Source organism: Vespa mandarinia, chromosome 3 (assembly GCF_050613455.1).
Source record: "Vespa mandarinia isolate Hongniang chromosome 3, ASM5061345v1, whole genome shotgun sequence".
In the NCBI taxonomy this organism is placed as follows: domain Eukaryota; kingdom Metazoa; phylum Arthropoda; class Insecta; order Hymenoptera; family Vespidae; genus Vespa; species Vespa mandarinia.
In genome coordinates this window covers 6,646,775-6,660,061 of record NC_140812.1, presented here as the reverse complement: position 1 = coordinate 6,660,061, position 13,287 = coordinate 6,646,775, and the positions used below count along the sequence as shown (strand labels likewise).

At 33.6% G+C, this 13,287-nt stretch overlaps 1 protein-coding gene across 4 annotated transcripts; it reads left to right on the top strand.

Annotated features, from left to right (window-relative positions):
* Positions 1-62: 62 nt before the first annotated feature.
* Ino80 (chromatin-remodeling ATPase INO80) lies at positions 63-12,933 on the top strand. Of its 4 annotated transcripts, none has more exons than XM_035884267.2 (29): positions 63-183; positions 257-516; positions 660-882; positions 1,140-1,299; positions 1,372-1,451; positions 1,543-1,748; positions 1,821-1,994; positions 2,070-2,366; positions 2,440-2,598; positions 2,671-2,840; positions 2,913-3,129; positions 3,243-3,330; positions 3,408-3,699; positions 3,793-3,995; positions 4,095-4,235; positions 4,327-4,448; positions 4,520-4,818; positions 4,918-5,200; positions 5,286-5,432; positions 5,519-5,774; positions 5,878-6,005; positions 6,089-6,183; positions 6,264-6,336; positions 6,423-6,581; positions 6,676-6,778; positions 7,090-7,202; positions 7,366-7,563; positions 7,636-7,987; positions 11,124-12,933. In XM_035884267.2, exons 4-29 carry the CDS (start codon positions 1,166-1,168, stop codon positions 11,576-11,578), a joined length of 4,944 nt encoding a protein of 1,647 aa, XP_035740160.1. In that variant the 5' UTR covers positions 63-183; positions 257-516; positions 660-882; positions 1,140-1,165; the 3' UTR covers positions 11,579-12,933. The 4 variants fall into 4 exon arrangements, with proteins under 4 accessions (XP_035740160.1, XP_035740159.1, XP_035740162.1 ...); XM_035884266.2 differs by having other exon boundaries at positions 1,540-1,748; XM_035884269.2 differs by lacking the exon at positions 11,124-12,933 and adding an exon at positions 9,003-11,114 and having other exon boundaries at positions 1,540-1,748.
* The last annotated feature ends 354 nt before the right edge of the window (positions 12,934-13,287 follow it).

Here is a 13,287-nt window from a genome sequence, read left to right as displayed (position 1 = left end):
AAAAGATATTGAAATACGATAAAGTAGATTTGACGATCGTATATAAAAAAGATGGCTATAGAGGTCGGTAAGGTATACCAGGTTTCTGGAAAGATCGATTCTTTGTGAAGTTATAGTATATCTAATGAAGAAACATCATATATTGTCGATTTTATATACGATTATCGACTTTTATATGAAAGTGTATGACATATGATAAAAAATGTAACTTTGTTAAAACCTTCTTTCTCTCGTTTTTACCAAATCTTTATTACAGCTTGTCCATGGTCAAGAATCACCGACATGTCGATTAAATTAGCGCCATCTACTGAAAACAAAAATGGTGGCTAACAATATGCCCTATCCCTGCCCTGGTTTTATGGCACGGCAAATGTCTGCGTTCTCTAGGCTTCTTTCTATTATGCATTTCCCTTCAACCGACATATCCAATTTTAATGTGAAGAAGGGGAATCATTACCTTGCTGTTGATTCTATATCACGTGTGAAATAAACGAAGCTCTTCTAACCAAACAGAAGGTGATCCAAAACTATCGAATATTTCGCAAAATTATAACCGCATCTATGCAATTCGTCATGTCATTCGCCTTATATAATGAAATTAGCGACACACGATCTCTGTGCGTAAATAATACGCCTTTAATATGTTCTGTCCATTACAGGAAATTACAAAAATACGTGTAACGTTGTGGCAATACAGTAAGGGGTAAACGCATAGTTGTTTCTCCTAAAGCAAAACGGAAAAAGAAATCTTATTTTGCTACATGAATCTACAAGTTACCTAAATATTTTTTATGGCTACTGAAAATGCTATGATGCAGAATCATCAATAGTACTTATATTATATACACTGAAATGCAAAATAACCACAGAGATTTGTATAGGGTTTGTACAGAAATATATATATGCATATAAATTAGATAAAATATTTGCATTATCTTGCTACCTGTTTTTTTATCTTGCTCTTCAAGAAATGCAGAAATAGAATTAGAGTTATATAGACGGTTAATAATATTCCATACATTTATTCAATAAAGTAATTTTATTTTTAAATATATTCATATATAGTTGTATATTCTTATAAAAGAAATTTATGAAATATTAATATTTTGTCAATTCTAACTTGTGTATTATTATCATAGAACGTTGGATTTTATACGGATTGGTAATGACAGATAGAACGGGTACAATGAGGCTAGAAGCTGAAATGGCTGCTCCATTGCATTTGCAAAGATTAGAACGTAGCTTGAATATTCAACCATTCTTAAGACAGATTGATGATCTGTTTCAAGAGCATGCTAGGTATGATTTTATTTTTTTAATTAGCGTTTAATATAAGAACATTATATTCATTATTCTTCTATTTTATTGTAGCGAAGATGACAAGTCCATGTCTTCTGATTCCTCTGACGGATCTGATGCTTATCTTGATGATGTACTGACACGGAAAGAAGGTATTAATATAATATTAAATTAAAAAAATTAATATTATATTCATTTACTGTTTAAATATTTGACATTGAGCTTAAAAACTGTTTCTAGAAGAAAGAATCAATAAATTAAGATTGTATAATATGTCAAGCGTGGGTGAAGAAAGAAGGTGGCTGCAAGACATATTGTTGAGTGATTCTGAAAGTTCAGCGTCTGGTTCTGATACAGATGGTCCTATTACGGAAGAAGATTTTCAAGAAATGCTTAAATTTCATATATTGCGTAAAAAATATCAAGGACGTTTTTATCAAAAACCTGAAGTAAGATTTGAAATAAGTAATGTAATAATATATATATTGAATGATAATAGTAAAGTGATTTTTTTTTTTCAGAATATACAGTATCAATATTATAGTGCCGGTTTATTATCTAGTTACGATAGATTTTTAGAACATCAAAAATTAATAGTTGGCAATAAAAAAAAGAAAGATAAGAAACCAGAGAAAAAAGTTATGAAAATTAAGAAAGAAAAAATTCCTCGCCATAGACCATCTGAAGATTATCATGTATGCATAACCTCATATTTATTGCTCTAATATTTATTAAACTATCTATCATATAATAATCAATAAATTATTTAGGAAGGTGATTATTTGGATGAAGAATGGGATCGTACGATACCTAAAGAGGAAGAATTAGATGAAGCTGAATTGGAAGCAATAATGCGACATCAGCCTCGTCCACGAGGTCGCAAAAAACATAATAATAAAAGTCCTGAGGTCATGGCAATTAGAAGAAGAAAAATATGGGTTATGATGTCTAAAAAGGAACTTGGAAAAGTGCAAAGAGCAAAAACTAATAATCATAAGGAAATGTTAATAAGTTGTAAAAAAGTAGCTCAACATTGTATGAAATATTGGAGACAAAAAGCAATGCAGGTAAAATATAATTTATCTTATTATTATACATTGTTATTTTCATATTGTTATCATATATAAAATCATTTTACAGTCACAAAAAAATATGAAAGAAACTATTTGGAGAGCAAAAAGGTTGACAAGGGAAATGCAATCTTATTGGAAAAGATATGATCGTGTTGAGCGAGAAACAAGGAGAAGATTAGAAAAAGAAGCCGAAGAACAACGTAAAATGGATGTTGAACTTATAGAGGTGGTGTAAAAATATTATTGATTAATCTATCCTTATAATATGAAATGATTCATAATATTTATTTCACGACAGGCTAAGCGCCAACAAAGAAAATTAAATTTTCTTATTACTCAAACTGAATTGTATGCCCACTTTATGTCTCGGAAATTAGGAAAAGCTTCTCCAGAAGAACAACTCAGAATTTTAAATCAATTAGATGAAGAGAAAAATCCTAGACTTATTGGAATAGATGACTACGATAGGTACATCATTTAATAATTACTTTAAAATAGAAATATTTGATCTATTAATTTTTTTTGAATTAAAAAATATAGTGAAGCTATGAAACAGAAAGCAAAGAAAAATGCTACTGAGGCATTTGATAATGAAAAAGCAAGAACAAAACAATTTGATACAGCAGCTGCATCCCAAGAATTACGTCTTAGTGATACACCCGAAAATTTAGAACATCCTCAACCTACTATTTTTAAAGGAAATCTTAAGGGCTATCAATTGAAAGGAATGAATTGGTTGGCCAATTTATATGATCAGGTCTGTTTCACGTTAAGTTAGAATGTACAAATTGCTAAAATATTAAAAAAATTTTTAATACATGTATATCTTCATAATTTGTAATTAAATAATTAGGGAATTTCTTTTTGTAGGGCATCAGTGGAATTCTAGCTGATGAAATGGGATTAGGAAAAACTGTTCAATCTATAGCTTTTTTGTGTCACGTTGCTGAGAGATATTGTGAGCATATTTAAAATAAAAATTAAGAGTTTTATTTTTTTCTGATATGTAAATAAATTGGTAATAACAATTTACAGCTGTATGGGGTCCATTTTTGATTATTTCACCAGCTTCTACTTTGCATAATTGGCAACAGGAGATGGCAAGATTTGTACCAGTTTTTAAAGTTGTACCATATTGGGGAAATCCACAAGAACGAAAAATTTTAAGACAGTTTTGGGATACTAAGGATTTACATACAAAAGAAGCATCATTTCATGTAGTAATAACAAGTTATCAATTAGTTATTACTGACTATAAATATTTTAATAGAATAAAGTGGCAGTATATGATTTTAGACGAAGCACAAGCAATAAAAAGCACTAGCAGGTATGTTATACTGAATTAGAGAAATTTAAAAAAGTATATGAATAATGGAAAAACTTTGTAATGTATTATACATTTTACGTATTTTCTTTCCAGTATGAGATGGAAGTTATTGCTTGGATTTAGTTGTCGTAATAGATTACTATTAAGTGGTACACCTATACAAAATAGTATGGCTGAATTATGGGCTTTACTACATTTTATAATGCCGACTTTATTTGATTCTCATGACGAATTTAACGAATGGTTCTCTAAGGACATTGAAAGCCATGCTGAAAATAAAACTGGAATTGATGAAAGTAAGTCATTACTTCGCTTTATAATTACTTTTAAAGATTAAAATTTCTATTTGATGTCACATGATCTAATAAATTTTCTTCTACATTTCTATTGATTAGAGCATTTATCGAGATTACACATGATCTTAAAGCCATTTATGTTACGAAGAATTAAAAAGGATGTTGAAAATGAGTTGTCTGATAAAATTGAAGTAATGGTATATTGTCCGCTTACAACACGTCAGAAATTACTTTATTCAGGTGTGTTAATTTTTTTTATATTATAATTAATTTGTTATATTATTTTATGTAAATCCACTTTATAGTGATATATTATTTTTGTTTTTTATAGCATTGAAGAAAAAAATTCGTATTGAGGATTTACTTCATTACACAGTTGGCGGTGGTGATACAACTCCAAACGACAAAAATTTTACTTCCAATCTAATGAATCTAGTCATGCAGTTCCGTAAGGTACGTACACAAAAGGATTAAGTATATATTATAAAATTTTAAATAAAATCCTATTAAAATATGTTTCATAGGTCTGTAATCACCCCGAACTTTTTGAGCGTAGAGATGCTAAATCTCCGTTTTTTATGTGTACACAATCTTTTGAAATGCCAGCATTATTATATACAGAAGGACTTTTGCACCTTGCTTTACCATCCAAAGATCATTTATTATACAATAAACTGTTTATATTTGCTACCGAATATATTCACAAAGCACTTCATGACGAAAGTCAAAGCAATTTACATGGAAATATTTTTTCATTCAGCAGATTTATTGATATATCTCCAATGGAATTAAATAAAATATTTATAACTGGTATTTTATTTAGGTATGTAATTTTTTAGTTAAATTAATGAATATTGTTTTAAACAGATAATAGATAGTAAAAAATATATTGATTACTTTATTACAATATATTTATAAACAGATTATGTCTTACAACGATTATGGAAAGAAAGATGAGAATGATACGTTATTGGGATGATTGGTATGTAGATGATAGACCAGCAACACCTAAAGATCAAATGTTGTTGTTACCTAGAAAAATTGAAACATCATCGCAAACGATCAGTGATATCATTTTTACGGAGAAAATACTTGAAGGAGAAGGTTTATATACACATACTACACATACTATCCATTCAATGCCAGAAACAGTAGCTCACAGAATATTGCGTAGTAGTAAAAAAACTGCTATTCAAATATTAAAAGCAAGTATATTTAAATATTGATAATTTAATGATAGTTAAAATAGAAAATGTGTATAGTAATCCCATCATTGTTATTTGATTATAGAAGGGAGTGTCTTCAACAAAGGCAGAACAGGGAGAAGAAACGAAATTAACATTGTTACCTGAACATCCTCATCTCCCACGTCCTTTAATTTTTAGATTTTGTCAGCAAACAACTATCCCTGCTTTCGTTTGTGACAATTATCCCAAGGTTAGATATATATTTATATTGACATATAAGAATCAATCTGTATTGATTACGAAATATCTTATTCCCTTTTTATTTTGGAATTATAGGTTCAAGCAAATCCTCGTAAGTTATACGTTAGCAATAGTTCTGCTGCATGTGCATGGAAAAGGCACGAAGATTGCGGTGGACCATTTGGCCAGACTTTACTTTGGTTTGGTTACGAAAGAGCAATTTCTCTTTCTGAATCACAAGATAATTCAAATATGCGTGTAAGACATAGAACATCTACATTCTCGTATGAGCCACTTGGTGGATTATCTGCATGTAATCCAATAAATGGATGGTCTAATATTATTGTGCCAGGCATGTATATATATTAAAGATATTCATTTATATGTAAGTAATAGTAAATTATTTATATAAACTTTAATATAAACATTCTCACATTGTGTATAATATGTTTTAGACAAACAAACCTTAGTAACGGATGCAGGAAAACTTTCTGTTCTTGATAGCCTTCTTCGGCGTTTAAAAGAACAAGGTCATCGCGTTCTTATATATTCACAAATGACAAAAATGATTGATCTACTAGAGGTAATATGAAAGTTCAATTTTTATTTTTCTCTTTTTTTTTAATTAATTTAATTAATAATAAACTCATGAATCTAATTTTGTAGGAGTACATGTATCATAGAAAGCATACGTTCATGCGATTGGATGGTTCTTCAAAAATTTCGGATCGTCGTGATATGGTTGCGGATTTTCAAAAGAGGTAAACAGAAATAGAGTTTACATTAATTACAAACATTTTTAGTTCAAAGCAAAAGCAGTATCTTATGTTTACTTTTTCAGAGCAGACATATTTGTTTTTCTCTTGAGCACTAGAGCTGGTGGTCTTGGGATTAATTTAACTGCTGCCGATACGGTACGTAATAACTTTTTTTTGTTAATTTTTTTCACTTTTATACGTTTTCTTAAAAGTTTCTATTAATATATAAAATAATGTTATAGGTAATATTTTACGATAGTGACTGGAATCCAACAGTAGATCAACAAGCAATGGATCGTGCCCATAGATTAGGACAAACTAAACAAGTTACTGTTTATCGATTAATTTGTAAAGGAACTATCGAGGAAAGGATATTACAAAGGGCACGTGAAAAAAGCGAGGTTTGTTCAACAGATTAATCGATCTACATTCTGCTATTTGTGTGTATGTAGATATATATATATATATGTTTTTCTAACATACATTTTCTTACAGATACAACGTATGGTAATAAGCGGAGGGAACTTCAAGCCGGATACTCTCAAGCCAAAGGAGGTAGTTTCACTTTTGCTGGATGATGAAGAGATTGAAGCGAAATGTAAGTATAATTATAAGTTAAAAGAATATTCTTTAACATTTTTTTATTATTGTGTCTTTTCGTTTATCATTATATAAATATATAAATATATATATATATACACACACACACACACACGATAGAAATATATCTTATGTTATACATCGTGGATCGTTGAACGAAAAATGATAAACGAATAAATTGGGTGGAAGGTTATGCACAATAGTATTATGCTCATTAGGTTATGCTAATGTCTTACTAACGAATAGTAATAAGAGGAGTAACGGAATGTGGTACATATCTATCTATAAGTTTGTATCTATATATTTTAGATAGCCAACGGAGCGAGGAGAGAAAGCCGCACGTGGACGAGGCTCGCCTTGAGTCGAGCCTGCACCACAAGGAGAGGGACAGGAAGAGGAAGTTAACCACGTTTCCGGTCAAGGTGAGACAGACACCCTTACATTATTATCACCCGCACTTCTTCCCATTATATTTTCTTTCTCTTTTATCGCTTGTACGTATATCTTTTCCTTCCTTTTTCCTTTCTACATGCAATTACATGCTATCTTTACTACGTCCTTATTCTAATGATCTTTTCTTCAAAGTCACTGATTTCGCATGATGATTCGAAGAGATTATGTTTGATGGATACCAATGGCGATAAAGTCACTGATAATTCTCAAGTTAATTCAAATGACAATAAACAAGTGATAAATTCGATACAAACGCATCATCAGAACAATCATCAACAAATCGACATTCCTGAAGAACATAGCGTTCCTGCTAGTCCAATCAAGTCAGAGGTTTGTATAATGAAACTGATTCACAATGAATACTTATTTCTCATTATATAAGAAATTAATTTTTAATGATAGGACGAAACGAGCAATGAAGGATTAGTCGTCGACGTGGACGGTCCTGTGATAGGATCGAATGCTGATTCTAGACAATCTTGCGTTAATCAGTTTGGAGAATCGACAAAATCTGGACATCTTGGTCACAATTTTGTAATGAGTGGAAATATTAGCGGACGAATGCGACCGAGCGTTCGTGGTACTAGTAAAAGAGGAAGGCCACGGGGTTCTCGAAGAGGTGGACCAGTCGGTGGAAAAGGTAGAGGCATTTTCCTGTTTCATTCTTCGTCGAAAGGTACAGGCACTACATCTCAATCATCTTCAACGACAACTAGCAGTGTGTCTTCTCAGGGTGATCAATCTTTGCAACATGGTAAGATTTTATTCGTATTAAAAGAGAAATTAATTAATCGTTTAAAAAATTTCTCATTAATTATTAATATATCCTTTGGATTATAAAATGACAATTTAGGAAGGAACGAACGAACGAACTCATAATTATAATCATATAAATTTACATAATTTAACATACTTGATAAAATCAGTTTCGTGAAAATGGCTTTTCGTGACGCACCCTCGTTTTAATGTAGGGTTAATCCCTGGCTGACTCTTCTGTACTCTATCAGTCCCTTTGCTTAAGTCCCCTTTTCTCTCTCTCTCTCTCTCTTTCTCTCTCTCTCTCTCTCTCTCTCTCTCTCTCTTTTCTCTCTCTCTCTCTCTCTCTCTCTCTCTTTCTCTCTTTCTCTCTCTTTCTCTCTCTTTCTCTCTTTTTCTCTCTCTTTCTCTTTCTCTTTCTCATCTCTCTTTCTCTTGTTCCTTATTTCCACACTTGGTCAGGTTCTCGTGGGATTTTGCAGGGCACAAACGAAATACGCCCATGGGCCCGTATTCGCGTTTATCCCTTCGATAGAAGTGTGGATCAACGAAATTCCCTCGCGAGCACATGTGCGCACAAGTGCCGAGGGGGACGTTTAGAGTTTAGCGATAGGGCAAAATCCGAAAGTACCCTCTCAAAGTCGGTCCATTTTCCTCTTACCCCTATGGAGAAAGTGTCATGACTCATCCCTACAATCGTATTTTTCTTGTTCCATTGAAATAGTTCGCTTGATCCATATTTTTACAGTAAAGAAGAGTAGATAAACTCTTGAAAATCAAATTTAAAAAGTAAAGTAACAAGTGAATAATAATAAGGATTAAATAAAAAAAAAAATAAATAAATAAATCAAAGAGAAGCTTTAAAGGCATAAAAAAAGAAAATAAAAAATAAAAATTATGAGAAGTTTCCGAATGGAAAAAAATCAATGCATTTTGCGAAAGGAATCGAATGATGATGATGTCGTGGCACATGTTGATGCACTCGAGATCAACGCAATCTTATTTGTCAGCAGACTTTGTTCTCGGTGCATCGTGTTATGAGCGGCTGACTCGAAGGAGGAACAAGACGGGTAAATGATCTCACGTAACGACACGTGGACCGAAGTTGATTCGGTATGCTGCGCGTATGCTCGTGCTACATACACGAAAAGGAAAGGGGTCGGTTTCTCACTTGTCGTTGACTGGAAGGCGAACGGACAATAGCAGGTGCGGAGCGAAGGCGACAGCTGTGATCGATGCTCTTCTTAGGTTTTCGGAACTTGCTTACATCTTTCCCAATTTCTCTCTCTCTCTCTCTCTCTCTCTCTTTCTCTCTCTCTTTCTCTCTCTCTCTCTCTCTCTCTCTTTCTAATTCTCTTTCTCTGATTCTCTTTCTCTGTATTTCTCTCTATCTTCATCAATGTTTTCTTTTATTTATCTGATTATGTTAAGCTTTTTAAAATCCGTTTTTAAATTTGATCAGTCATTTAAATTACTTTTGATTGATCGCCATTAAACAATTATGAAATAAATATTTTAATATTAATTTTTATACTGGAAAAGATACAAGTTTTAAAAGAAGCCGAATCAACGATTGAGACACGTTCATAGTTCAAATACCTATCACGAACAACGTCCTTATCGTGACCGCTTTATTTACGTAACCCTTCATATTGAAATGTATTGTCGTGATGCAAATAAATGTGAAAAAGTTATTGGATTTGCGAATTATTCCGTCGCGTTGTGTCGCCAACTCGTACCATACCGTATCGTACCGTACCGTGCCATATCGTACCGCATCGTATCATCGTACACTTCGATTTTATTATTTTTCTATACCGGGCAATGAAGTAAACATATGTATGTAAGTATGAATGTTTGAAGAAAGAGATATTAGAATGAATTAGGTTTGACACGAAATAAAAATAACTTTCACAAAAATTAAATAATACAAGATGATAAAGAGAAGAATTAATCTGGTAAGTAACTAATTAGTCGCTAAATTTTATTAGACGCGCTTGGACTATATATCTGTTTCTTTTTCTTTTTTCTTTTTCTTCTTCTTCTTCTTCTTTTTTTTTCTTATTTTATTTATCTCTCTTTGTATCGGTACGCGAAGACCAGGAGAGTTCGATATAAGTACGTGTGGGCGAAATTCTCGCGTAGCGAGATAGAGAACGAAGGACACAAAGAAGCTGCCGGTGGATTCGACATAGCTGAAAGCGAATGGAACGCGAGGATTCGCGGAATGCCGCCGGTCCGGCTGACTCAACCCTTCCTTATCCTATCCTTCCACTATTATCTCGTGGAATCTTAACTGCGTTCAATCATTGATCACAAGCTCCTTTCCCACCTTTTTTCTCATTCTCTTTGTCTAATCCGATAGTAGCTACTTCGTTGTTAATTTTTCACAATTACAAACGTTGGCAAAACAAATATCGCTTATTTTCTTTTATCCTTTTTCTCTTTTTTTTTTCTCAACTAATAAATCGCTCTATTAAATCGATTTAATGTAATCGGAACAAGGAGTAACATCGATCCGTGCTTTCATCGAAAATTCACGAATTCGTATTTTTCCTCTTTTTCCCATCGTCGAGTGTCCACTTTAGAGTCCTCCAGTCGAGGAGAACAATTTGAATGGGATTGGGACGTGCCATGGAATGCGTAAGGATTTGGATGGGAATAAGGAAGAAAGGACTATATAGAAAGGAAAGTAGGGAAGGAGAAGGCAGCCGAGACACGTTTCTTCTATGTCCTCGTGCGGCTACTGACCTTCGACCCTGTCGCTCCACCCGCCTTCCTCTATCTTCGCTATATTTCTCAATCTTTTCTTTTTATTCCAGACTATATCTTGTCTCTCCGGACCTTACGAATGCTGAGAAAAGATGCCTTGGCACGAACCAAATGGTTCTACAATATTTCTTTTCGATGAATAAATTGATCTGTAGACTGATATTTTAAAGGGGCTACTGTCCAGAAAACTGACGTTGCAATCTTCAAAATTATCATAATACAATCTCGATAGTGTTTAACAGATTTACATAAACCTATTTACTTATCTTTTACCAAGTGATCAATATTTTTGGGTGATATTATTAAAACATGAAGTACCTCGTGATACATCATAAATATTTGCGAATCGGTTATTGTTATAGGATCGCAAGGATGTACAGGATCGACTGACGGTGATGGTCCTAGCACTGTAGGGCCCTTAGGACCAGTCGGTTCTTTGGGTCCATTACCAGGTAGAGGCGGAACCGCAGCAATTCGTCGTGGCCCAGGTCGACCTAGATTGAGACCAAGTGGTCCGGGACATCAAGGTTATCGTATCCCGAGTGGGCATCATCATGGAAAAAAAGTGCAACGTCCTCTCCCCGTTCCCCTACGATCTCATCAAACAATCTCGAGTGTAACTCAACATAAATCATTGCAAAGAGTCGTTGGTTCATCTGTACATTCGCCAACATCAATGTCAGCACCAAGTACAACGACGTGTTTTTCATCTACATCCGATGATCCGCGTCCTTTCGGATTTTATACACAGCAACAACAACAACAACAACAACAGAAACAACGTGAACAAACACCTGCCCGAAGATTGTCCTCCTAATTATTAGTGAGATTGTTGTGTAATCTTCGTTCAATGTGACTATTAAGCATGACAGATCCTGGAGTTAAAACATCGATTATTCGATTGGTTACAGGGATAGAATTCTTGCCAAATTTCTAAGTTCTCGTATTGTACAAATTAGTACGAGGTTATTCGGCAATATGTCTACTTTAATGTAACCGAAGTTAGACGTTCCTGTACACGTATTTGGGGTATAGTGTACAAGGAACGCAATACTTTATTGATTAGGAGGGAAAAAGTGATAGTCGTGAGCGAAATGTTAATCGTTATGATTGAGTAACGATGAGGAAGAGTCCAATTTTTGTTGTTCATTCCCTTCCATTCGCTCATGACTCGTCGTCGATCCGGACTCGTTAGTATCGTTTTAGCAATATTCCGTCGCTGGTCTCGGTTGGCCGATATTTTTTACGCGTGTTATGCGAGACACTACTGCGCAAATTCGACTTTGTAAAAGAAAGGTATTTATATTAGCAATAAACGAAACAGTCTTCGCGCGCACGCGCGATTGTACATCGTACATCGTATTTTATCTGTTGACGTTTCAATTTCTGCGTCCTTTCTCGTGCATTATGCGCATACATTTGTTCGAGAATTTATTGGGTATAAAACTGAATAAACAACTACGCAGATTATTTCGTATCAGTCGATAATTCATTGTCTATTTATTGCAGGGATAAATTGATCCAGGTTAGTAGTGATCGCGAATGTACCGATAAATGCATTTGCGAAGCATCGCCTTGAATATTCTCTTTTATCAATAGTAGTAATAGTCAATAGGCTGTCAGACAATAGATTTCACATGTCGCAATATATCACTAATATATCATATTTTCTTCGGAACAAAACGTAATAATCTTCTTTCACTTTAAATCGCTTTCTAAGCAACGATAATAACGAATATCAATGTGGAACACATAGTACAGCAATCGTTATAGTTACAAATCAATATATCGTTAAATTATTAGCTTCGTGTATTTCACGACTTTATCACCAATAATTTTCTATAATGACTAGACGAAGATTCGAACAATTTTAATACGTACGTATATATGTTTTATTTTTGCAAATTGAGTCACATTATGGCCTCGAACTTTGCAAGTACAAATCCGTACATTTACTGGTGTGACAGCAAAGGTCCGAAAGCTGGAGGCAATGTTCACTGATGCGCAAGTACGAAGTTGCAGCTGCCGGTGAAGCAGCGTCGTCATCTGCGTGATTGGATTCAAGCCGATCGTATGCCGGATTTCGTCTTACGTTTGATGCCTGATGGTGGCCCTAATATTTTTCCTAACCCCACTAGTACTTTACCTGTTTATTAATTGTTTTAAAGTTCTGACGAGTTTTGGAATATTTCAATGTTGAAATAAAAATTATTCGAAAATTTTTATTATTATTAAATCGTTAATTTCTGAATATATACGAAAGGAAGATCATATATGTACGTGTGCGCCTGTCTATAGAGATATAATACGTAATTACAACATCCTTATTCACTTTTCCGAAGGTTAATCTATGTCAAAGGTTGCAATGAGAGGACGAAGAGAAGGGAGAAAGAAGGACAAAGGAGAAAGTTGAAGATAGCGGGTGCATCAGGAGGGTGGAGACAAAGAAAGGAAAAAAATAAGCCGAAATGAACTTGGAAATCGAATTGCCATACTTGATCGGCTTAATGTCCCCTGTGTACAGTG

Excerpts from the sequence above, each read along its gene's own strand:
- Ino80 (XM_035884266.2), top strand. The coding sequence starts at position 1,166 with ATGACAGATAGAACGGGTACAATGAGGCTAGAAGCTGAAATGGCTGCT. Across the intron at positions 1,300-1,371 it reads CTGTTTCAAGAGCATGCTAG|CGAAGATGACAAGTCCATGT; the intron begins GTATGATTTTAT and ends ATTTTATTGTAG. Across the intron at positions 4,449-4,519 it reads TAGTCATGCAGTTCCGTAAG|GTCTGTAATCACCCCGAACT; the intron begins GTACGTACACAA and ends TATGTTTCATAG.